Consider the following 25,440-nt stretch of genomic DNA (forward strand, 5'->3'; position numbering starts at 1 on the left):
AAAAATGCCCTTTTCTGTCCACTGACTGTTGAAGGAGCAATGAATAGACCAGGTGCTAACTGTTTACATGGTAAAATTAATGTTTTATGAGTCAGATTCAATAAATTTAAGCTAGACCTCTTAACTGTCAGCCATTTGAAAGTCTTTCCAAAACATTTTATGTGTTAACATAGAATAACAATTATCATGGAAATGAAGATAACAGGGTTTTTTTTAATAGTGTATAATATATCTTCACAATGTATTTCCCATAAAGAAATGTTTGTTTTGGTATTTCCTATATGCTTAACCAGAAACTTAAATCTTTCATTTATGGTTTATATCCAATTACTTTTTTTTTCCTAACTTCCTTTATTATTAAAGAGGTGAACATTCATATTTGGTTTTAAATTGTAATGTAAAACATTTTGTGAGTCTAACCAAATGGAGCATTCTTAAATAATACATTACCATATTTTCTCACGGAATGTTCTATCAAGTTTCCTCTTCCATATAAAATAAAAATTACATTAAAAGTCTTATTGTTATTTTCTCTTGCCAGAAACAGCTCTCCTTACCTGCTTCTTATTTTTTTTTGCTTTTCTTTGGCTTTATTAGTCTTGATTTGCACTGATATAATCTAGGAATACTATAATACTAGAATCTAGGAATTCCATCAGGAGTAGATGGAAATGTATATTATTTGTCTGCAGCATATTGCCTAAAATTCTTGTGATTATTGAAACAATGGACAACCAAGGGATCAGACCCAGCCAGCATGGATTTAGGAGGGGCAAGTCCTACCTAACCAACCTGATCTCCTTTATGACCATGTGACCCACCTAGTGGATGCAGGAAAGGCTGTGAATTTTGTCTACCTGGACTTCAGTAAAGCCTTCAATACTGTCTCCCATGACGTTCTTCAGTCCATGACTTGGACAGGTTCACTCTTCACTGGGTTAAGAACTGGCTGGCTGACCTGGCCTAGAGAGTGATGGTGAATGGTGCTATATCCAGTTGGCAACCAATCCACAAGTGGTGTCCCCCAGGGATCTATACTGGGCCTTGTCCTGTTTAATATCTTTATTGATGATCTGAATGTGGGGGAGTGCACCCTCAGCAAACTCGTGACTCTCAAGTAGGAGTGTTGGTCTAATGGAGGGTAGGAAGGTTCTGCAGAAAGATCTGGACAGGCTGGATCAATGGGCTGAGGTCAGTGGTATGAGGTTCCACAGCACCTAGTGCCAGGTCCTGCACTTGGGTCACAATAACCTCATGCAGAGCTACAGGCTTGAGGAGGAGGGGCTGGAAACCCTCTTGACTTATGGTCAAAATAATTATACAGATATTTGTGTTAATATCTGTATAATATCTGTTATTTGTGGATATCCTAGAACCATTTAGCTTTTCTTTAGAACTCTTTCTCTTTGATTTTTAGTGACACTCCAGTAAATATTAGCTCCATTTTAAAATATACAAGTGGTTTTAGTCCTGGAGTCAATTTAGCATAGTTTAAAAAACATAATTATACAAATAGCAGAGATGGCAAAGGAAGTTCTGAAAAGCAAGACATGACTTTACAGCAAGAGGCAATATGCTATCTTAAGTTGATGGGTATTTTATTGAAAAGTCTTTTCTTTGGGTTACAAGCTGAAGTCACATAGTACAATGTAAGGCTCACCTACTCTAATAGTGTAAGTTTCCTCTCTGAAGTTTATTATAGTGGGCTTTTCCAATTCCAACACAGAGAAATGAGATGGTCTGGCTTTCTTTTTTAATACTGAGAAAGTTTAGACAAGTAACTTATCTTGGATGCTGTTTTTCTAAAGGGCTGTAATTTGTTTGTGATTAATTCTGCCATGATAATCACATAGAAATAAACATAAGTGGATGGAACCATTGTTTTTTCATGTGTTGCTACCAAAATAGCAGCATATTAAGGCCGAGGCTGAAAGCTCAAATCTGACCAAAATGATGTTTTTAACCACAAAACAGAAGAAAAATTAATTGCATTTTCATGCAATGGCTGAAGTTGTCTGAAAGTGTACCCAAGGATATCTGTAGAAGTTAGCATAAAGAAAAAATGAATAATTTTATGGGAAGACTGTGCCTGCACATTCATATCAAATTGTCTGCAGAAAATTTTATATCAAATTACAAAAACGTACAATGTCCATATATATGTACATAGATATAAACTGCAACTACTTACCATTACTGAACTCTAAAAGTGCTTGTCTTAGAAGTATTCTTTTATACAGATCTAATTCCATTTTCGTACTATATTTTATTTTGTAAAATTGCAGTTTCAGTTAATACTTTTTCAAAGAATTCTGAGAGATACATTTCTAATTTTCTTGGCAATTTATGATTAGACACTGAGTGGAATCATAGTTTAATATTAGTAATTTATACAAAGAAATTTCTGCTTTTGTATTTCTGTGCACCAGCCTCCTCCATCTTCTTATGAATTGCTAGTTCATACCTGCTATCTTATTATTGTATAATTCAACAGATGAGAATATTTTAATACACTTCCAGTACTATACTGTGTAATTTTTACATAGCTATTTTAGTAAAAGAAGAGGATTTGCTGCTTCAATAATGAACAATTATCACCAGTTAGGGGTAACTGGCATCTTTAATATTTGATACCTCTAAAATATTATGGCATTGACTTGCCTCCAGGTATTAGAAAATATAGAATTTTCTTCACTTCTGTTCTTTCTAGGTACCTTTGTAAATTCAAATTTGATGAACTGAAATAATTATTGCCTCATGACTTGATTTATGGTAGCCAAATAATTTTTTTAAGACTAGAACACATCAGATAACATGTGGATATGTTTTGAAATAAATGAGTTATTTCATTTTATTAGGTCATAAAGCTTGCTTTTGAAGAGTTTGAACTGGAAAGAGGCTATGATACCCTTACTGTTGGAGATGCCGGGAAAGTTGGTGATACCAGAACAGTGTTGTATGTGTAAGTACAGAATTTCAAAAAATTTTCCTTGGAAATTTTTTTGTCGTGTTGTTTCTTCCAGGTCAGGATATATCTACCTAAATTTGTAATTTTAATGTATGTAATTTGCTTATATAATGTAAGCTTAAAATCCTGTCAAAGAAAATTTTTCATTACAAAATTCACTCCAAAACTTTAGTAGCATCTTTATAGGCTTTAATATCAGAGACTGAAAACTGAAGATTAGACTTTTTTAAAAGGAAAAAAAAGGTCCCTTTAAAAAACAAGTAGTAGCTGTACAATTCTATTCACAAACAATTAAGGGAATAAACAAAAAGTCTTGAATTTCATCAAATAGAAACTACAGCTTGTGTAAAATAAATAATTAATTTATTAATTTCAAAATTCATATACTTAAAATTGGATTTGTGTACAAAATTTTCATGAAAGTACATAGGCCACTTTTTGGTAAAGTTATACATGCTTTATTGATTACTATAATATAATATATTGAAAGTGTAGGAGCTTACATAAATTTGAAAGAAAATTCCAAACTAGGTAGCTACTCTTAATATACAGGTCCTGAGTACTGTGTGGACTAATGGAAAGAATAGAATCCTGTACAGATTAATTAATTAAGTACATCTACTTTAACCACCTCATTTTGGTTGCATATGCTTATTTTCCTCCTACATAATAAGAGCTTGTGTTTACAAGATATTTTATCTATAGCTTTTAGAGGGTTAAGTTTTCATGTGAATCCTGATCACCAAATGCAAAACAAAATTACAGGTTAATAAATTAACAATAACTAAATAAGACAAACTGACAGCATTTATTTCATAACATTACTTGACATTGCATATAAACCTATTGGATAAAGACATTATTGAAACATTTGTTAAAAAGAATCCATCATCTTTTGTATTTTGAGGGGGGTTTAATACATATAAATAATTACAATGTTTCTTTTAAATATAACAAATGAGTATATCTAGACAATTTATTTTAAATTAATTAGAATATTTTTGGAGGGACAACTCTGTAATATGTATACATATTACATATTTGTAATATGTATTTGCTTATGAATTTATAAATTTATTGATGGCTAATTTCTGAACTGTGATATCAAAGTACATAGAAAACCTACAGTTTAATTTGGCTTAAAAGGTAAGACTGGAAAATTATTGAATTATTTGCGCAATGCTTGTGTTTCTTGTTTTGCAATACCAAGTAGCTGCTAGTGAGTAAATTGAATTCCATGTTCTGAGTACCTGAAAAAGAAAAAAAGAAAAAAAGAAAAAGAAAAACAAAACAAAACAAAACCAAACCAAAACAAAACCAAAAACAAAACCAAAAAACTTTTAAGAGCTTACACTTTAAGTTAACAAGAAAACCACAAACTGGGAATTAATTTCCACAGCCATCTTTGTTTTTTCTCATATTTTGCAGACCAATTATGTAATGTGATGGTCTCTCTGGTCATGTTAATTTAACTTCTTGTAACTATGACAAAAGGCTTTGCAGTTTTTGCTTTTTGAACTGGGATACAGTTTTGCTCACAGTGATCCCACAACTCCTTCAGAGTCAAGTTTTTAAGTAGTAAATTTTCTAACTCAAATTATTCATTGTCTGTTACCCTTTGCCCACTTCCCATATCAAAGTTTGCCTGTTTGAAATTACTTGTAAAATAAGTGCTAAATTTTGGGGGGTTTATCATTCCATCTGAAGGCATTTAGCCTGTGCTACCTATTCCACATGTATTTTCTGTGACTGCCCCAAAAATAAAATAAAAAAAATCTAAAATTTTATTTTCTCATATTAAGTGTTATTTTTGTTATCTTAAGAAGACAACACCCCATAATAACATCACCTTCTATAATTTTTTTTCACTTTAATAACACTTTAAAGATCCTGTAGCATACATCCACTTCTAAATGTATCAATGGCATTTTTAGATCTAGTATGATGTTCTCACTAGAGAAATGCAATACTTTATGCCATTTCTTCAATATATTTTTTGACTAAAACAGCAATTGTTTTATCCCTATTACTCCCCAGCCTATCACTTAGGACAGTGCTAGACCTACCATCTTTACTGTAAATTGTACGTTTGATGAAAGTGAGGTCTATGCAATTAAATTTATCTGCCTTTTGGGTTGCAAAATTAACATTACTCTGAAAATCATTTGAGACAGTAAATGATTAATAACTGAAATACACAAGAAATACAGGAAGGCCCAAAGATGAAACTGCAATCTCACAATAATTAGCAATGAATCTGAATTTCAATTGAGACATTGTTCTTGCAGTTATTAAACACTACATTATGAAATACATTGTATTTAAACAGCATCCCGGATATGCTCTATTTCATTTGCTTTTGAGAAAGGTCTTCTGTGAATGCAAAGTAACATTCCTCATAAAATATTAAGGCCACTTTTAGACTACATTATCATGAGAAAGTTCATAACTAAATGTCAGAGTGATTTTCTTATCAACATTTTTTATTAGTTGGTTTTAATAACATCTGTTATGTTTAATGAGGTTTGAGCAGCACCTTGCAGTTACTTATTCTTCCCAGGGGAATGAAGGAACTTATAGCAAAGACTTTTCTGGCTAGATTTAATTTCTAAATTTCTCAGGATATCTTAAAAAATGATATAGCTTTCACTATGCTCTTCAAACTTCCATTAGCAGAGTAAATGTCAGCATTTCTGCAGAAATTCTGAAAAATATTACTATAGAATCTCATGCATTTGATTCTAAAACTTTATAGATTTTATAATTTAGTTTGAACAAAATATGATAAAATAAATAACTTTCTAAATTCAAACCTAATTCCAAGTGATTTGAACCTTTCAATTGTTGTGTCTGAACACACAAGCCTTGGGCCCATGCAAAATTTTCCAATTCTCACGTGTTAGAGCCCTCAAGGTAGTATCTGCTTCTGGGTGTGTTGTAAACTTATTTCAACATTGTAAACAAACCTTGTATTGTAAACAAATTCAAACTTTACAGTGAGCTCAGTCATGCCAGGATGTTTATAAGACAGACATCCTGTGAATATTGGAACTGGGTGAAGGCAGGTCAGTTAATAAGGGACCTTTAAATCCTTTATGGAATGACTGGGGGAGCTGAGGATCATAATATGTAAATGATCCTAGCACAAGCTTTCTTATAGTGTCCAAACTCTCATCCATCAGTAATTATTTATGTAACCTTAAAGCTGTAGCACTACAGCTAGAGGGCAATAAGAAGGAATATTGATGTTTAAAAAGGAGAAAAAAATAAAGTGTGGATGCTCCATGTCAAATTTATTTTTGGAGGAAATTGGGAAAATAATTAGAAAAAGTATTTTAAGTTCTTGTAAAATAACATGGAGACAGTAGAAAAAGCCAATATACTTTGATGAAAAGCAAACTATTTCAAATCAATTTAATGCATTTCTCTGACCATCCAGTTGGTATATTGATTAAGGATCTGTTGGATTTTATTAAAGCAATTTAATTTTATTATTTATAGTAAATTTTTTAGAAAATCTAATCATCAACAGCTTAATTAATTAAAGGGCAATATGCCCATCGATTTTATAATTTTTAACAATTGCTTCATCTGTAATCCTTAAGTGTTTAAAATATGGTAGTCTTACTTCATGGATCATGTATGCTGAGATGTTTAGCTCTGGAAATACAGTAATAAAACTTACTTATTAGTAATCTAAATATGTTTATGCTATAAAGTTTTGAAAGTTATTTCTCATATTTAACAGAGTTCGTCCAGGAGCTAGTGACTATCCTTACAAATTAATTTGGTAGTGATCATCAAGTATGAGATGAAGTTTATCAGTCAGGATGTTTCCTGCATTGCCCTGTTTTGTGTTTTTAAATTCTTGTATATTAAACTAACAGTTTGGTTTAGAAAGTCTGCTTTGTCTTCAAATGTTATGATTTATATTCTTCTTGCAGCAGTTACATTAAAACTTATTTTTTTCTAAATGATTCCCCTTAAAATATGAGTTTTTTAACTTTTCCTGTATAGAAAACTTGTAGGTTTTTTTCTCTGATACAAAGATGGAATTGTACATTAGTGGTTCAAACCCAGCTGCTTATGTCAGCTATTGCAGTGCACAAAAAATATTCATGGTACTGAAATACATTTTAGCAAACCTTTATCATTTTCTTCTATTCGCACAAAGTTTGGAGATTTCCTGGGGGCTTGGAAGACAACCTACACTTTTATAAATCATAAAAACCCCAATATTTCTGGTCCTGGAGACCATTCTTAATAACCTAGGTATGGTTTCTTTTGGACAAGTAAGCGGAGAGCAAACTGGTGCAAAAAGTTTCTTTCTCTTAGAGTTGCCTCTTCTCACCTGTGAGTCTGTTCAGAGTACTGAGAAGCTTGGCTTGAGTTTGACTTCCATTACTTCACCAGTTGCATCAATTCCCTCAACATTCTAACTTTCTTCATGTAGAGATCACCTAGAATTGTTCATCTCCACATGAAATGAGATTAAGACCATCCAATCTGAATGGCTGGTCTGCAAGTCTCTGTTCTTGAACTTGAAAACAATCTGATCTTAAGATGATTACAGACTGCGACAAACTCAAAAATCAGCAACAGCATGTGTTGGCAGACAGACCTACATTCCCTAAACATTTGATCTACCCGATCTGCCATCCTCCTAGTTGAAGGATGTAGGGGTATATGCAGGGGTATTCTCAGGTAAACCCTAGTAAAAATAAACAAACAACAAAACACCAAAGAAGCAAACAAAAAACCCAAACAAAACTAAAACAAGCAAACAAACAAAACCACACAAAAATCCCCCACCAGACACAAAACCACCACCATTACAAAAACTGATTCTGCTATTTATTGATTCTGCTTTTTGGCTTTTTTTTTTTTTTTTTTTTTTAATTTTCTTTATGTTTCATTTTCTCCCTTTTCCTTCCCTTCCTCTCCCAGCAGTCTTGGCTTTCTACTGTATGAGAAATAGCAATTTTCCCTGAAATTTAAGGGATCACTGTGAGTTATTTGAATAGATGTGATCCTGGTAAGTTCTGAACACATAGGTTGTAAGGCATGTAGAGCAATTTCCTCCACTTTCAGAAAACATGGCAAAAAAAGCAATACTAATCTAAATAGTTGGAAACTAATTCATGCAGTCACTTAATTACTTAAGGAAAGCTTTAGGTAGGAACAGGTTTATTAAAAGTGTTTAATCATTGTTGAATGCATTCATTCAAAATGTATTTTTTCTATTACTTCACATTGTTCTAATTCATGTGGAATAGTTAATTTTATCAAAAAACAGCTGATAAGAACATGAGAATAATGTATTGCAAATAGGCCTAAATAATATGTGAATAGTTTAAAAGGTTGTGTTTTGTGGTAGTAGCAGTAGTAATAATAATAGTAATAGCAATTTATGCCTCTACAAATGACTCTACCATTTATCCTACATACAGACTCACTGGATCTAGTGTTCCTGATCTTATTGTGAGCATGAGCAACCAGATGTGGCTTCATTTACAGTCTGATGACAGCATTGGCTCACCAGGATTCAAAGCTGTTTATCAAGGTATGAGCTAAATTAACCATTTTAAACTCATGTAGTAACTTCATTATACTCCAACAAATTTATTTCAAATAGGCATTTAGTCCTTTCGCAAATTTAGAGTTTTGATACTGTCTCTATTGTTAATTAAAGGTTAATGAAGATATGGATTTGCAAATACCCAAAAAATAACTAAAAATATTTGCAAGTAAAAATTAAATTTATTGTTCTAAGGCTTTTTGCTGGGAGGTCAATAGAAGCTACAAATTTCTATTATATTTGAAAGATCATAAATTTTACATTCTGCTAACATGTATAATTTCTCATATTGGATACTATTTGAAAATTATGGTTAATATTCACAAGACTTTATTGGGGTAGTTACAAAACATGTTTTCATGCCTCACTGAGAATATTCACAGACCTAGGTCAAAATTAGTATGTAACAAAAACAGAGATATTGCTTTAATTATTTTGACTATGTGCTGCAGTTTAATACTTTCTGAAGTTGATTCACCCTATTAAAAAATACATACTATTTGTTAGTACATATGCATGTATTGATAATTTCCATTTTAATATGTTGCATAGACCTGCAGATAGAAAGAGCTGTTGCTTTTTAACATATGGTATCATTTTTTGTTAATTTCCATGTGAATTAGTTCACCTTAAGGATAAGGGAAATCACTTAATACTATTTTCAATAGTTCATTATGGGCACATATGATGAAAATTATTTGATAATAATTTTTTCAAAATTACTTTCGTACAAAATATGTTGCAAAACATTGAGAGACTGTTCACTGTTCAATAACTAAAAGTAACTTAACTAGAAGAGTGGGAGTTCTCCTTAAACATTTTCCAGAAACTGAAGCACCCTTTCTAAGTATTTCATTTCACTTGTAGATAAAACACTTTATTTCTGATGAAACACCAAAATTTCATGATGAAACACCAGATATCACTTGAAAAACCTTACTGTTTCAACACCAAACCACGCAAAATAAAGTCTTAAAAGTTATGTGGATCTTAACTTCAAGTTTAGCAACCTGTACATTTATTGGACTAAGGACATTAAAACAGGCTGGCCTGACCAGGTTTTTACGAGTGGTGTCTGTGGCTGGTGGCATGTTGTGAACATTGAAAGGAAGAGGAAGGGAAAATGTTTCCCAGTGTTCAGCCAGGAAACACCAATATTCTCCTACTAGTGGGCCCTCCATTGAAGCAGATGGTGATAATGGCAGTGTTTAGGATTATATTTCCACCACAATTTCCCCCTAGAACTGTATATTTTTCTTTAGGACTCACTGCAGCTGAACCACTGGTTATTCCCACTCATGACATTGATTGGAGCATGCTAATTAGATCAAGTGTACATTCAGAGGTTAGGTTTCTGTGTGCATATATTGTTGGATAATATTTATTGAGTGTTTAAATTATTAATATCTACTTTTTTTAGGAATCTTGTTTTGGTTTTCTTTAACATGAACTGAAATCAACAAAACAAGAAGGAAAAAGAGGAAAGGAAGGAGAAACAAGGGATGATTCTCATGAGGGTGGCAATCACTTCTGATGAGAATCCTCCACAGCAAAACTACTGATGTTTGCAGGTCCATGGCCATGATGATAACTATATGAGAACAGTAAGAAAAATCACAGAGGCTCTTGAAACACTATCATAATTACTTAAGTGGGATATTGTAGAGCTATGAGTGAAAAAGACAACGCAGGCCTGTAGTATTTCTATGGCTAAGATATTAAGGAACCTTAAGATGTGGTGCCACATATTCAGCCTTTATAGTTACAGAGCTCAAGTGTGTTGTATTGCCTGAGGACAATAACAACTCTGTCCAAATTAAACCTATCTCTTCTCACCCCTTCTTTGATGGTTTCATCTTTGTACTTGTGTCATTTCTAGGGTCCGTGTTTATTAAGACAATATATTGTCATTATAGAATCCATTTGTGAACTACATAAAGTGGAAACAGTGATTATATAGTGCAGAGTATTGGCACAAGTTATGTATCTGACACTTTATTTCCTCAAACCAAAATTATGAACTTCTCATAATAATTTCTTTCTGGTATTTTTAATATGAATTCAGCTGTTTTCATTTCTGTATTTGTCTAACAAAGATTTTATTTGTGGAGTTCAGCTTCTTACTTCTGAGGACTTTCTGACCTGAAGTATACACTATGAATTTTGCAGTAGCAGTGGGATCTCTCTTATGAAGTATATTTTTATCATTTGACACTGAGAATCTGGCTTTCAGTCTTGTCTTACAACCGGGTGTGAGTTATTTTGTGGGGTTTTTTTTAAGTTTTGGTAATTAATTTCAGAATTGTAAAGTATGAAATGTTTACCATCTCAGAAGTATAGTAAACATCTTAATACAAAGGTGAACTATAACTTTTTTCTTTCATATCAATGCTCTTATTAGTTTTATTAGAATTTTCTCATCTTTTATTGTTGACAAAACTTTTATCCATCTGCACTCTAAATATACCTCCTGCTTTAGGATAACTGTGAAGTTTAAACCTCTATTCTGTCACAAGATGCCTCAATGATTCTTCTTCCCCTTTGTTTAGCAGTCAAAGAACCTGTCTAAAAATAGAATTTCATTTTAATTGTGAGAAAGTTAATGGTCTGTGGCATATAACCTTGAGGACACTGTCTTTGTGATAGCAGCTACCTAAAAAGAAGGCAAACTGTACACTTTGATGGGTTATGCATGTTCTGTAGAGACAAAGTAAAGGACATTCTTATTTCGATCTTTTTTTACCATAAAATCTGAGTTTACTCAGGATTAGAACATGATTTCTCAACATCTTGGGCAATATTTTACAATTGACCAACTGAATCTTGGCTTTTTATCTATTACAGTAAGATATTTGTTTATATTACTATTTAAATAGTGTCATAGTTTATAGAAAATTGTTGCTTTAACTGAATTCATCTCACTTTAATTTTTAGAGAAGCATTGTAATGATGCAATCCACCTGCCCTACATTACTAGTATGTCCACGTAAAATGGCATGAAATGATGCCTGTAAATGAACTGATATGCATGAGAGATTTCGTGTGTGAATAGTAAATTTAATCCTGTTTACAGTTTGCCTAAGGGATTAAGGGAGGAGTAATTCTTTCATATTCTTATGCCTCTTCTTTGTCTCATCTTCAGAAACATGTTAATGTCAGAAATATGTACTGCTATCTGTATTCTCACTACTCAAATTTCTTGATTTTGAATATAGTTGATATTTACCTTAAGAAAATTCTGTAGTCTGCTTAATTAATCAGGCTTCTTAGACTGTACAGTGCAGTTCTCCGAAAGTTGGATCACAAGAAAGATTTCATTAATACATCTTCAAGAGGTAGTTACTAGAAACAGTTTGGAATACAGAGGAATAACACTGTGCTTCTATCATGGTGTGCAGTGGAAGGTGAGCTATGGAAACACAGATGGTAATAAAAAAAATCTGACAAACAACTACTATGTTAGAAAATACAATAGTTACCTTGATATTTTTTCTGCCAGTCATCATGAGTTGTCATGTATTATAAAGACAAAAATAATGTAAGCATTACCTATATGTATTGCATTGTATAATAATGCACTTGAATTATTAATAAGTAAAATGCAAGACACTACAGGAAACCTTGACTTTGATGCTAAACTTTCTAAACCATATTAGAACCATATTACTATTGCTATAACATAAAGTTATTAACACATAAAAAACCAAACAATCCTGAAGATTAATCTGCACCTGTGGTTACTTTTTCTTTAAAAAGTTATTTTATAGACCATATCTGAAAGTCCCTCATTCTTTGTTATAGATCCCAGATATCTTAACAGAATGGTTTAATACATTTCTGAAAGAATCCTCTGAAAGCATCTTTTCTGTGAAAAGGCCAGAAATTTAAATTGTTCTGTCCTTGAAGAACGAGATATATTGTAATACCACACCTAAGTGTATCAAAGGATCTATATTGAAATCTTCTTCTCATTATAATCTATGACAATTTTCTTTACTGAAGCCAAGAAGCCCAGGTGTTACTCCACACGTTTTCATAAACTAAAGACAAGGAAAACAAAATTACATTATGTGTTTCACAGCTGAGATTTCATGATAAAACCCACTAAGATTTCTAAATGAATACTTGTATATAGAGTGCTGCTTTAAAATAGATTTTTCAACCAAAAGAAATGAGAAGGAAACTTATTTAGAGTAAAAAATACAGTATTTAGGCCATTGTTAAGACAGCTTTCAGAATTTTTGCAATAGATCTATTTAGAAAGTAAAGGAATTAAGAAAATGGACCGTAAGTTCCATTTATTTCTAATATAATTTTTCCTTTTACCTGGGTATTTAGTAAGGTTATGAAAGACCTCAGTGTATTTTTCCACACAAGGGACATATCTGATACCCTTGTATGTCATCTCCTGAAAGAATAATGTGAACTTGCTGATGGTTATTATGAAGAGTGTTGCTAATCTCCCCTGTTGAAGTTGCTTAAGTCTGAATAAATTTTAAATATGCATTAGAACAGGGCCTAGTATCTTCTAAGCACTCTGATTAAATTGGTTTAAGTTCACCAAAAGTACTGGTTTTGAATGAATAAACTATTTACTGAAATAAATTTTTTTAACCTCTAACCTAAATGCCAGTCCTGCCATGCAATCACTCTCAAATCTGGCTAGTTTTGGGTACTATGTATATAAAGAACAATATGATACATACATTTAATAGATATAACATGCATAAAGTGACAAAAAGAAAATTAATATCAGCATACCACCACTTTGAGGTCACAAGTTGGTCTTGTAACACCAAAAAAGTATGTTTCTACCAATGACATTCTAAGACCATACTTTTACAAGAAAGATTTTTTTGCAATTCAGTGCTGGTCATGGCCTCAGGCAGGAACTTTTTCAGATAAAATGGGTAAAGAGTTGGTAATTAAAGTAATTCTTTATTCATGCATTTTTTTTTCCCCAGTTAGTTTTCTGCTTGGGCTGCATTTTGATTTTGTTTTGACCATAAGTGGGCCATTCATGCCCAAACTTGCCCAGCATATGTGATCAGATGCAATATTTTGGGCAGATTTGAATCAACAGAAAAATTTGGTTTATGCCATTTCTTAATATTGATTGAAGCGTGCATTTACTTCTTATATGGATGAGTTAGACATAGTCATTGCCATGCATATCCAGGTCAGGATAATGTAGCATGATAATATGACTTTAGGCCTTGTAACAATATCAAACAGTCATGTTAGGTCACAGTTGCAGCCTAAAAAGAGGATTGATGAGGTGAATAATGTGCATGATTGTCTTATTCCACTCACGTTATGAGTGTACCATATCTAAAAACAGGTTCTTTATGGCTTTTAAGTCCAAGGTGGATCATACAGACAGCTGATCACTAGGCTACTTCACAGAATCACAGAATCACACAATATGCTGACTTGGAAGGGAACCACAAGGATCATCAAGTCCAACCCTTAACCCTGCACAGGGTCATCCCCAAGAGTCACACCATGTGCCTGAGAGTATGATCCAAATGTTTCTTGAATTCTGTCAGGCTTGATGCTGTGACCACTTCCCTGAAGAGCTTGTTCCAGCGCCCAACCACCTACAGGGTGAAGAACCTTTTTCTAATATCCAACCTAAACCTCCTCTGACACAACTTCAGGCCATTCCCTCGTGTCCTGTCACTGGTCACCCCAGAGAAGAGATCAGTGCCTGTCCCTCCTCTTCCCCTCATGAGGAAGTTGTAGAGTATGGTAAGATCTCATCTCACTCTCCTCCAGGCTGAACAGATAAGTGACCTTAGTCACTACTCTTACAGCTTCTCCTCCAGGCCCTTCACCATCTTCATTACCCTCCTTTGGACACTCTCAAACAGCTTAATTTCTTTTTTGTATTGCAGTGCCCAAACCTGCACACAATATTCAAGGTGAGGCTCCCCCAGTGCAGAGCAGAGCGGGACAATCCCCTCCTTCTACCAGCTGGTGATGCTGTGCCTGATGCCCCCCCAGCACACGATTGGCCCTCCTGGCTGCCAGGGCACTGCCACTGACCAGGACCCCCTTCCTTGCTTGTGGTCCTGTCCACTATATCACACTGACACAAAAGCAGATGACAGTCAGCTTGAACTTTTAGATGTGAACGTTTTAGAATTTTATTATGCTTGAGATTTTTCTCCTATTCAACCCTGTAGACCTGTCAGTCTAATGAATATATTTAATGTTTTGACTTCCAGACTTCTTGATAACCAGTATAACATCTGTTTTTTGGTCTGTTTAGAACTCATTTTTATTCCTGCCTTTATGTGGTTATATAAGCTAATTAAGTTATTTCACTAGCCTATTCTTTAGTTCATAAAAGTGTTATAAAAGAAATCTGGTGACTCAGTGATATAATCCTAGCATTTTATATAATTTGAAGTTATTAAGAATTCCTGGAGATGTCAGGAAGTATATCAACCCCTGCAAGCAGCTGAAAATGGTTAAACTTTAAGCTCATCATTATGATTGTGTGGAATATGATTCTTCTTTCCTCATGAGACTAGTAGAAAAAATACTTTCAAAAACATATTTCAGATGCTCAGATGTCTTTTTGCATACAGCTACAGTAATCAGTAAACCTTAAATCAGTGCAGTTCTTTACAAACACACAACTACCTTATAAATGTGATTGCACTACCAGTATTGATATAAAACTTTGTTACTGCTTGGAGGTTTGATAAAACCTGTGCTGAAAGAAATTATAGGAATTATGATTTTTTAGGACTCAATTGGATGTACACACAGCAAAATCATTATGTACAGTGTAATGCTTGGAAAGAAAACAACTCATAAGTCATTCAATGAAAACTTTAAGTTTCTGATTTTGCTCTAAGCTGTTCTCTTTCTTTCATCTATTTCATGTATATTAAGTTTTCTTTTTGTATTTTGTTCCCATATATTATAATTCAGGCACTATAAAAGTGTATGCTTTTGGAGGATAGACAATAAATATGTGTCATGTTTTATGTGAATATTTTCATATGTTAAAACCATTTGGTTCTTTTACCAGTTAAAACTTTCTCCTGTTTTTTTAATATGGAAAACACCACAGTGTATGCACCATGAACTTAATTTTCCACTGACATTACCTTAGAAGATAGTCTTTTCACTCTTTAAGCCAAAATAATTCTATTTTAGTAATTTGTTTTATTTAATTCATAAAGTGGTGCACGTACTCAAAATCTCCTGCTAATATCTATGGCTGAGATTGATTGGCGTTCTTAAACATCCTCCATTCATTTGTAAGTTTTCTGCAAATGATAGTCAGACATAAAAATACATCACAGTTAATAAGCAACAGATAGATGTTATGATTTTTTCTTTTGAATAAGACTATGATAAATTCTTATCAAAATATTTTAATTTTGTGCCAGTTTTCTATATTTTTTGCTACAAAGATCAAATCATGAGAATTATATTACCCTTTAGTTTTGGAGCCTTTTGATGCATGACGCCCACAGTATGGTTTTAAAAATCAAACACTTGATTTTAAATGAGCAATAAGTCAGTCGTTCATATTGCCTCACCAGTGCTGTCACTTAGTTTAAGCTTTATTTTCCTATCTATGTCATTTTAAGTAGCCAACCTTTCTGCAACAGTAATGAAAGAATTAATTAAAAGATATGATGGCTGACATACCTTGGGCTGTATTGATGGAGTCATAGAAACATTTAGGTTGGAAATGACCCTTAATATTGTTGAGTCTAACAGTTAACCTAACACTAAAAAGTCAAAAAATTCTAATATTGATGACTTTTTTAAGTATATCTATCTGAATAAATGTGTGAATAAGCTGTGAGAACTGATAAGTTATCCTTGAAGTCAATAAACTTTGAAGAAAACATTGTTTTAATAGTCTTGATAAATATTTAATTTGCTTCTCTAAGACAAAATGCAATATTATTGTAATTTTTTTCGAAGCAAATATTTATCTGGAACCTCAAAAAACACACTATTTTTTGAGTCAAACATTAACCCTCACAGAATTTTCTGTGCATATATATGCATAATGTCAGTATATTAACAGATCTTTTTATGAAACAACACAAGGTAATTTGATAAATAAAATATTAAATACAAGCTGAAGAAAAAACTAAGGTGATCTTAAAACACTGTACATAAAATCCTGCTTGCAGTTAAGACTTTATGGTAGCCATTTAAATATATATATATATGCATTTATAGATATATAAAGTGCATTTCGCATATTAGTATAATTTCAAAGAATCTGAATAATCTCTCACTTCAAAATTTACCCAAATTTTTTCATATTGTGGCTTTCTTTTATATGTATTAGAATACATTGCATACCACAAAATGAATTCAGTGAGTTTTGCCTAACTTATATTTAGTGTTATATTATAAAAAGATCATGTTCTGATTTTTAAGATACACCCAGTTAGAAAAACTGGTGTTCTTTTGATCAAAGGCAGTGATAAAACCCTGGGAATGGGAGTTACCTTTATTTTCTGAAAATGTCTGTTACATCTGCAAGGAGATCTTCAGGAATGTTAAAATTAACAAAGTACAATAAACTTAAAATACAGATTTAGGTAAGTAATCTGTGTGAGGGTTCTCCTTCAGTGACATTTTGACCTTTCACAACTGCAGCTTAATCTTTGAAAGAAGAATGCAAATCCTCTCAGGAGGATTAAACTGCAGCAGTCTGAGGGCAGTGGTACACTTGAGCAAGTACTTCTACTTGTCCATGTAACTTTAGTGTCCTTAGTTGTGTCTCTCTTCCTAGTTAGGGAAAAGTGTGTGTGTACATGTGTTGTGTTTAAGCCCAGTAGGGATAAGGAAGGAGAGAGATTCTCCACATTTCCTTCGAGACACCAGACCTGATGGGACAGTCTTTTCATAGCTGAGATGCAAGCCCATAGGGTTGAGGAGAAGGGCGGATAGAGATTCTCTTTGAATTACTGGAGCTGGCAGACCAGGATATATACATTTGGTGCCTCAGTGTTTGCCCAGTCCTTTAACACCAGAGTGTTGGTGTATGACATCAGTGCGCTCCATACAAGCTTTCACCTGCACTGGATTTCATCCAAATCCTTGGAGTCCTGATTATTTTCCAGGTCACTGTAGATCACCTCCACCTCTGCTAATTCCCAGTAAAGTGTGTAAATTTACTTCCTAGTATCATCTAATTAAAATCAATTACAGCTTTAAGGATTTTGGTGCCTATCGGTATCTTTTCTTCTAGTAGTTATACCATGAAAAGAAAAAAGATGGTCAGGTTTGGGTCATTAAACAGTATCTGCAAAAAAATAAATGCCTTTATTATAGCATTTATTGAATTTTTTTAAATGTCGTGGTTAGTTACTAAGTGCCAAATGGAAATAATTTCTAATGTCACATGATTTCAAATGGAGCATTATATTTAAACCTCAAATACTTTTCAAAACACAATTAATACTGATAGCTGTTACTAAAGTAAAATCTATGGGAAACATTAAGCAACAGCTGAATATTTTAATTTCAACACATACAGATGTCTATTAGTAACATCCTCTGTAGAACTGATTTATTTCAGTAAAGAATTCTTCAAAGTTCTTCAATACTTTTTTTCTTTCCCAATTCCTTTCACCAACGGTGTGATTTATCTATTCAGCTCATATACAGACATTAATTTCACACTTTGACTGAAATTGATTTGACATACGAACACCTCCACCTGTTACAAAGTCAGCATATCCTCTAGAGCAACCTTTTTAAATTGCTCTCCTGTTTTATTAGCAATTTAGATTAAAGGTGGTTATGGTTATTCAGATGAAATATTTCAGATGAAATATTTATGTTGTTATGAAGTTTGAGAAAAACAATAGTTCCTAATCTAAAACATTATCAAGAACAAATTTTAGATTTTGTGCATTTAATTTCTCATTATATATATGATAGCATATAAAAATAAAATCCATTTAGACGCGTTATTATATGTGAGGATTGCTGAATGAGGTTAATGAAAAGCTGCAACAATATTTTAGTATTGTGTGTGCTTGCATGCTCTCTCTTGCATCTAGACACTTCTGAAAACTCAGTTTTATTCTAATAGTAAAGAACCGATGACATCTACTAGAAAATGGATCTTCTGAAATACGTTTGTGCAGTTAACTTCCACAGACTAGCAATACTCAGAGGGAGGCTTTTTTTCATCAAAAAAACCCCGACACTGTTGAATCCCCATCATAACTCAACCTGTCCTTTCTTTTTCTTCTGGATGTGTAGGTGGAAAACCAAGATGATGAATGGTATTTTAATACTGAGAAGTCCAGTCTAGGTATTCAAAGTCAAATAGACAGTTAATGCTTGTGAAAACTCTCTAACATGCTTCTGTGAAATTTCAGGGGTTTGATTGCTCTCACTGAAAAGACCACATGAATTTTATTTGCATGTTTTTTTCTTTCTTATATGTATAATATCCCTACCAAATATTTACATGTACAGGTAGGTACGCACTGTTTTGGTATGTTTACATGAAATGTCTTCCAGATTCAATTCTAAGATGTGAGACTTCCTGTATTTGTCTGCAGAGTACTTTTGTGTTAGCTTATGTTCCTCAGAAAGTGTATTAAATTAGGGAGGAAAAAGTCTTGTTGTTAAAACCTTAGTCATGTCAGCAACTTTGGAAAGAGAGAGAGAGTGTATCTTCCTTAATCACATACCAGAACTCTCAGGTGGCCAAGGGGACTGAGCCAATAAGGAAAGAGGCACGGCAAAAAAATTGTGATCCTACAAGATAGTTAGGAATAGCAGGAACTTCTCTGTAGCTGGAAAGGGTGCTGTTATAGGTTATAAATCCAAGGGGGAATTTTTTCTTCCCCAGCTCCACTGTAAGAAAGATGGAGTTCGAATGGGAAGAAGAGAGGGGGGGCAATTAACTTTACAAAAGATCTAGCCGGCAGAGCCGAATTCCTAACTGATGGCCCATCGAAGACTCTAGTGAGGGGGGAGAAGTTTGGATTCTGTAGCTGGCCCTCCTCACAAAGAAGACAGTTTTTGGGTCTCTCTCTGGAATGGAGACGGGGTCTGTGTGCAGGCATTTTGGAGAAAAAGCCTTGAGGCCAGTTTTTCTGGCTCCCGAACTGGTCAGCCCTGACCACTGGCCTCAGCTGGATTGCAAGCTGCCCTTGTCTCCAGCCCGAACCTGCTGTGTTTTCATCGGAGAGTTTTGTGCTCAATGGGAGAAAGGGAGGAGACTTGAAACACCGTCATCCAAGAACAACAGTGAGTTCTGTGGGGGTGGACTGTTTTTCTTTTCCTCTTCTTCCATTGGGGGAAGGGTCCCCATTTTTTCGGCTTCTCCCATGATCCGACACCCCCCACCCAAGACCCCTCCCGCGTGGTGGTTGCCAGAGCCCAACAGCACCCCCTGCAGGCCACCACAGAAAATTTCAGGTTCTGCACCGCCAGTGATCCAACAGCGCCCCGGCCAACCGTGATTAGAACCGCACTGAAGGACAGACAAGTACTCAGTCTGTTTCTTTTGTTTGAAGGGGACTTTTTGGGTACAGGACTATTGTCTAGTTGGGTTTTTTTTGTGTTCTGTTACTGTCCTTGCCAACATACCATATATCTTTTAATAAAGGGTTGATATTTCTTCTTTTTTCCATACTTCCTCGATTAGACCCCCTTAATTTTGGATTTACAATTGCTGAGAGAGAGGAGTTAGTTCTACCTCATAACTCATCCTCTTTAGCAAACATTCCAATCTCGCCAAACTGAGACAAGTGCACATACAATAAAGTCTCAAAGGTGATCAAAGTGAGAAACTGAGATCTTGGGGAAATTGTGCATCCCCAAAAACCACTAAAAGTTGCTGGACTGATACCAACACTGGAGTGCAGAATTTGTCCTGCAAGAGCAGAGTATAGGAACATAGAGCCTAAAGATGTTTTCTCTTTTTTTTTTCCTTTTTTTTTTCCCTTCAGAAGAATATTTTTGGAACAATACTTCCTCCTTCTTGTTCCTTTATTGAAATACAATAAAGTAAAATTAAGTTATTTAGATGTCCACACTGCACACACAGTACATTTGATTGCAGTGTAATCACCTTTCCCATTCCAAATACTACTACCAAGGTATCTTTCTCTCTCTTTAGCCTTATACATGGATAACTTCCAAAGCTAACATTTTTTATCTGAGTGCTTACTGCTTTTATAACCTGCATTAGAAGCATACCGATCTTGAAGCTCCTACGATTTTATTTTACAAAATTCTCAGCTGCCATAGGCTTGAAATTTTTTTAAAATTATTTTTTTAGTATTGTTTTGTTTTCTGTAAGAGTATGAGAAAAAGCATACTTCCACTTATGTGGAAACTTATGCCCAAGAAGACATGCACACCTATATGTCACAGGGCTACAGCATATTAAAAATGCTTTGGCAATATCTTTTACCTAGTTTGCTGTAATATTTGTGTAACAAATTGTTGGGATTGGGCTCAAATAATATATATTAAGCTAATTGAAGCTGTTCTATTGTCTAACGATAGTTCTTTATTTGCATTTATGCTTTGAAATACTATAATTATATAATTTTAATCCATTTAATGTGCAGTAAATTAATTTTCTATCATGCCAATTCTTAATTAGCATGCCATGTGTTACTAATTTAAATGGTTGAAAGAAGTCCAAATATATTGTGTCAACTGAGTTTATAATCTGAAAATCATATTGTTTGTATGACATGGCCAATTTTCCATAAAACAATGTTAACTGGTGGTAATTATAATTTTGTCTTTTAACCCTTTTGAAATAGACTCTTGTGTTGGCTGTTCCATTACTTTGCTCAGGATCAGTGTTGGTTTTACAATTCTATTACACAGGATTTGCTTGTATTTTAAAAATATTGATAGCTCATTGATTTTCTTTTCTGGACAACTATTGTGCTTTTCTTGTCAGGACTTAGGATACTTTTAGGTAAAGATGTTCAATGATATTCCATTGTAAAGGAAGATAAAGCATATAATTTTCCTAGTCTGAGGGGACAAATTACATACATAGATATTTGTGTAATTCCTTGGGTCCTCTTTTCTCCAGTTTTTGAGACAGTTATTACATGTGACCTTGCCCAGTCATCTGAGACTGCCTTGTTCTCCAGAATTTTTTGTAGATAATTGCTAATAGTTCATTGACTGCTTCAGTTTAAGGACTTTAATGTGAACTTAATTAGGCCCTGTTCCTTTAAATGTGTCTACATTTTCTAAGTGGTCCTTAAACTGTTCTCTTCCTTTTCTGCCCTTCACTTAATTTTATTTAAACTTATGTTATCTAGATAGGATTTTCTTTTTCTAGAAAAGTGAAAGTGTTCTTCATTCTCCTTTTCTGCTAGCTGTTTTTCTTCCTCTTCATTCTAATTGTAACAATTTAATTCTACAAGTTCTGTTATTGCCTTTTGCCTCATTCCATGATTCACCTTTTCCTAATATTCATCCTTATGTTATTCTGATGATTTCTGAGGCATCTGCACTTAATTTTTCCTGTGCTTCCTGTTTTCCATGATAACCTGCTAACTTACTTTCCACAGGATAACTTTGTGCTAACTTTTGTTGAAGGCACTTCTCAGCCTTTTGTACAGATGGGCTCTACTCTAGTAAAGCAAGATGAACACTGCAATTTGAACAGTATCCTGTTCTTTATCACAAAACAATAGGATAAAAATCTACAGTGAGACGAAAAGCCAATAGCATGTTGATACCTGACAAAAATAGATTTTTAAGGAGGAAATGGTGACTTACACAGTGATATATCAGAAGACAGAGATAATCTTAGTACTTTCTCTGTTTCCAGTGATACATGCCTCAAGTACTTCTTTGCCTCTCAATAAGATTTGCTTCCATGTCCAATCACTTTTTGAACACATATATTTCACCTCCCAAAAAAAGAGATTTGGAGTCTATTCAATTAATCTTCAGTTCCTCAGTAACTTTGACCTTTTGTTTTCCTCCTCTAGTTCTAATATTTCCTTTTTTTAAATGGAGGAGCAGAACTACATAGAAATTTTAACATTCAAGTGAAATAGGTTTTTGTGTGATGTCAGAGTATTATTATCTGTTTTGTTCACTGTTCCTTTGCCAGCAATTCTTATTTTCAGTAGCTTACAGTTTCATAGAATTACCTTTAGTATGCCAGAGTTCCTGTTCCCGAGTCCTAGCTGTCAAGTCAGAACCTATAATTGTGCCTGCAAACTCATAATTTTTTTTCCCAGATTTATTTTTCTACAGTTATTGGCAATGAATTTCATTTTCTGTATCATTATTAGTCAGTAGGTATCATACATTTTTTCTTCAACAAATAACAAAAACCTTCTCCCTCATCCCTGTTCAGATTTGATATGTGTTTACCCTGGACATGTAAAATTGATTGTAAACAGCCAACATTTTATTTTTCTGCATTATGTAATAACATATTTAAGTATGCAGTAAATATTATACTTAAAGAATATACCTGTTGTAAAGGTCTGATTTGTTTTCTGCTTTAATTATTTTACTGCTTTCAGGGATTTTTATATTATAAAATATGATAAAATATGATGTTATTACCAGCAAGCCACCCCTATGCTATGACAGTGAACAGTTAGCTTAAATGGACCTCCTATTAAAGTTTTTCATGTTGTTTTTCCCATCTATCTGATTCTAAGGTCATGTTTGTTTTTAATATCGATACAAAATGCAATAAGGTAGAAGCAGCAAAAATTAATCTACTGGATATGATATGTAGTCTTTTTGATAACAGCAAGGACAAAACATTTCAGAAAAAATGTGAGAATCTCTTAGAATGCTGCTGGGAACTATATGATCTGTGAAGGAGGCCTTCTCTTTTTATAGTTGGAGACTGATAATAAATTGCATTGTAAAATTTCTTTGAAGAAATTTACTGGAATAATGATAAAATTGTGATCATCTATAAAATTATCTTGTAAGGCCACCCTCTTTTTAGCTTTAGATCAACTTCATTTTAGCTTTAATAGCCACTTTTACAGTCCAATTATGTGCTATCTGAAATATTTTTTTATTAGTTTTGATTTATCATTTTCTCTTTCAGTAGTTGTTCCTATGTTCCTTTGCGGGAATTATGCATATAATATCACTCTTTTACTTATGTTCTTTTCTGCAATCCTGAGCATCTCTCTATCCCTTCTCTTTGTATTAAAGGTTTTCTTTGTAGAAGGGTTTCTTTGTGTTTTTAAATCAGATTCCACTGCATCAGGTATTATGACTGTTAATGCAGGAAGATATGAGGAATGAGAGGAAATAAAATAGATTATCAGTTTTCTTGTATTTGAAACGTGAATTTCTTTGACCTCTCATTTAAGAGTTTACATATTTTGTTTGGTTTTTTTCTGGGTAAATGTATACCTGTGCCAGTTCACAGCTTCCCTTAACCTATCTTGACTATATGAAATATAGTCATTATGAAATAATTATGAAATGTTGTCAAATTAATGTGTTTAGTTTTTAGAGGTATTGACTTCCACTTTCTGGTAGACCTTGAAGTGGATGTATCTCTTATTTAAAATAATGGATTTTTGCATAACCCACATGTGTTTAAAACACTAATTTAATTTAAATTGTATTTATACATCTGAATTAATAATGCGAGATTATTATTTATATTCTTCTGGTAAAAGTTATATCCAGATTCAGATTTAGTGATTAGATGATTCACTAATCATCTAAGCTAGAAAATTGGATACCGTGAATGAAAACACAGAAACAATAAGGATTTAATTTTAACTGTGTATTTACAATCTAGTAACAAGGGGGGAAAAGGTAAATTACCACCATTAATAATATGTTCAAGAGTGCAAAATCTTATAATCTATGAATTATTTTATTATACACTTTAGATACCTGAGTCAAAGTAATGTAAATCCTTTTCATCAAAAAATACTTGAACTGCAAAATGGTACCTTTCAAATAGTGGTTATAATACATTCATGGCTAGGCTTCACGAACGAAGATTTAGGAAGGCTCTAGCCATGTTTGTTACAATTATAATACATATTTAGATGCTTAATATCACTTTAGAATTGCCATATTTCTTCATTTAAAAGGAAACACAGCAACAGAAATGCCTTTGATTAAATTCAGAGATATGATCTTATAGTCAGAAATCTAATCTTGTTATTCTTCTAACATTAAAGAAAGAATATTCCCTAAAACTGAGTAAATATTTCTAGCTTACAAACAAGATGAAAAGTCTGTTTCCCCAGGCTACTGAAACAGAGTACATGAAAGCCAAAAATAATTGCACAAGATCAATGTTAATATTTGGGTAACCAGCGGACACCGATATTTAAATTTAAGCTTGAGAGTTTATGTGTCAACATCATGACGTTCACACAGCTCTAAAAACTCAGATCAAAAGAAGTTCAATATTGAATGAGTACACAAAATAATCCTGAAAAAACAGTGCTTTAAGTGCCGTACTAAAATAGGTTAGCGTAGATTTTATTTTCATGTTTGTCATTTTAAGAACATTTTCTATCCCATAGGAGTTTCCTAAAAGCAAGCTCAACATAACTTCAACTGAATTGGTCTGAAGATGTTCTCTTTGTTATTTATGAAACAGAATAATTGGTGCATGCCTTTTGCTATATGCACAGTGGATCTCATCTACATTTAGACATTTAAAAAATTTTTTCACTGACCAAATCAGTGCAATTTGAACAGGTACCAGAAAAGCCATGCTAAATACCAGAGGACAGAAAATTTTTGGGAATCATTACATGCCTCCTACTCTATATCTACTTCTAAACAAAGAGTACTCTTCACATACAAATACAAACCCCTCTTTGTCTTCGCTAAGTTTTGGGGTGTTAATGTGTGTAATGGAAATGTAGCTTTTGACTAAAGA

The 25,440-nt window shown here is 33.3% G+C and overlaps 1 protein-coding gene across 2 annotated transcripts in view; it reads left to right on the top strand.

Annotated features, from left to right (window-relative positions):
* The window catches only part of CSMD1 (CUB and Sushi multiple domains 1), a 1,077,872-nt gene that overhangs the window by 779,125 nt on the left and 273,307 nt on the right, over positions 1-25,440 (top strand). For both annotated transcript variants that reach the window (XM_064650377.1, XM_064650376.1), the window contains exons 11-12: positions 2,859-2,962; positions 8,419-8,531. In XM_064650377.1, the coding sequence (XP_064506447.1) occupies positions 2,859-2,962; positions 8,419-8,531 (217 nt within the window). The remainder of the gene's footprint in view (positions 1-2,858; positions 2,963-8,418; positions 8,532-25,440) is intronic.

Source organism: Pseudopipra pipra, chromosome 3, assembly GCF_036250125.1.
Source record: "Pseudopipra pipra isolate bDixPip1 chromosome 3, bDixPip1.hap1, whole genome shotgun sequence".
Classification (NCBI taxonomy): domain Eukaryota; kingdom Metazoa; phylum Chordata; class Aves; order Passeriformes; family Pipridae; genus Pseudopipra; species Pseudopipra pipra.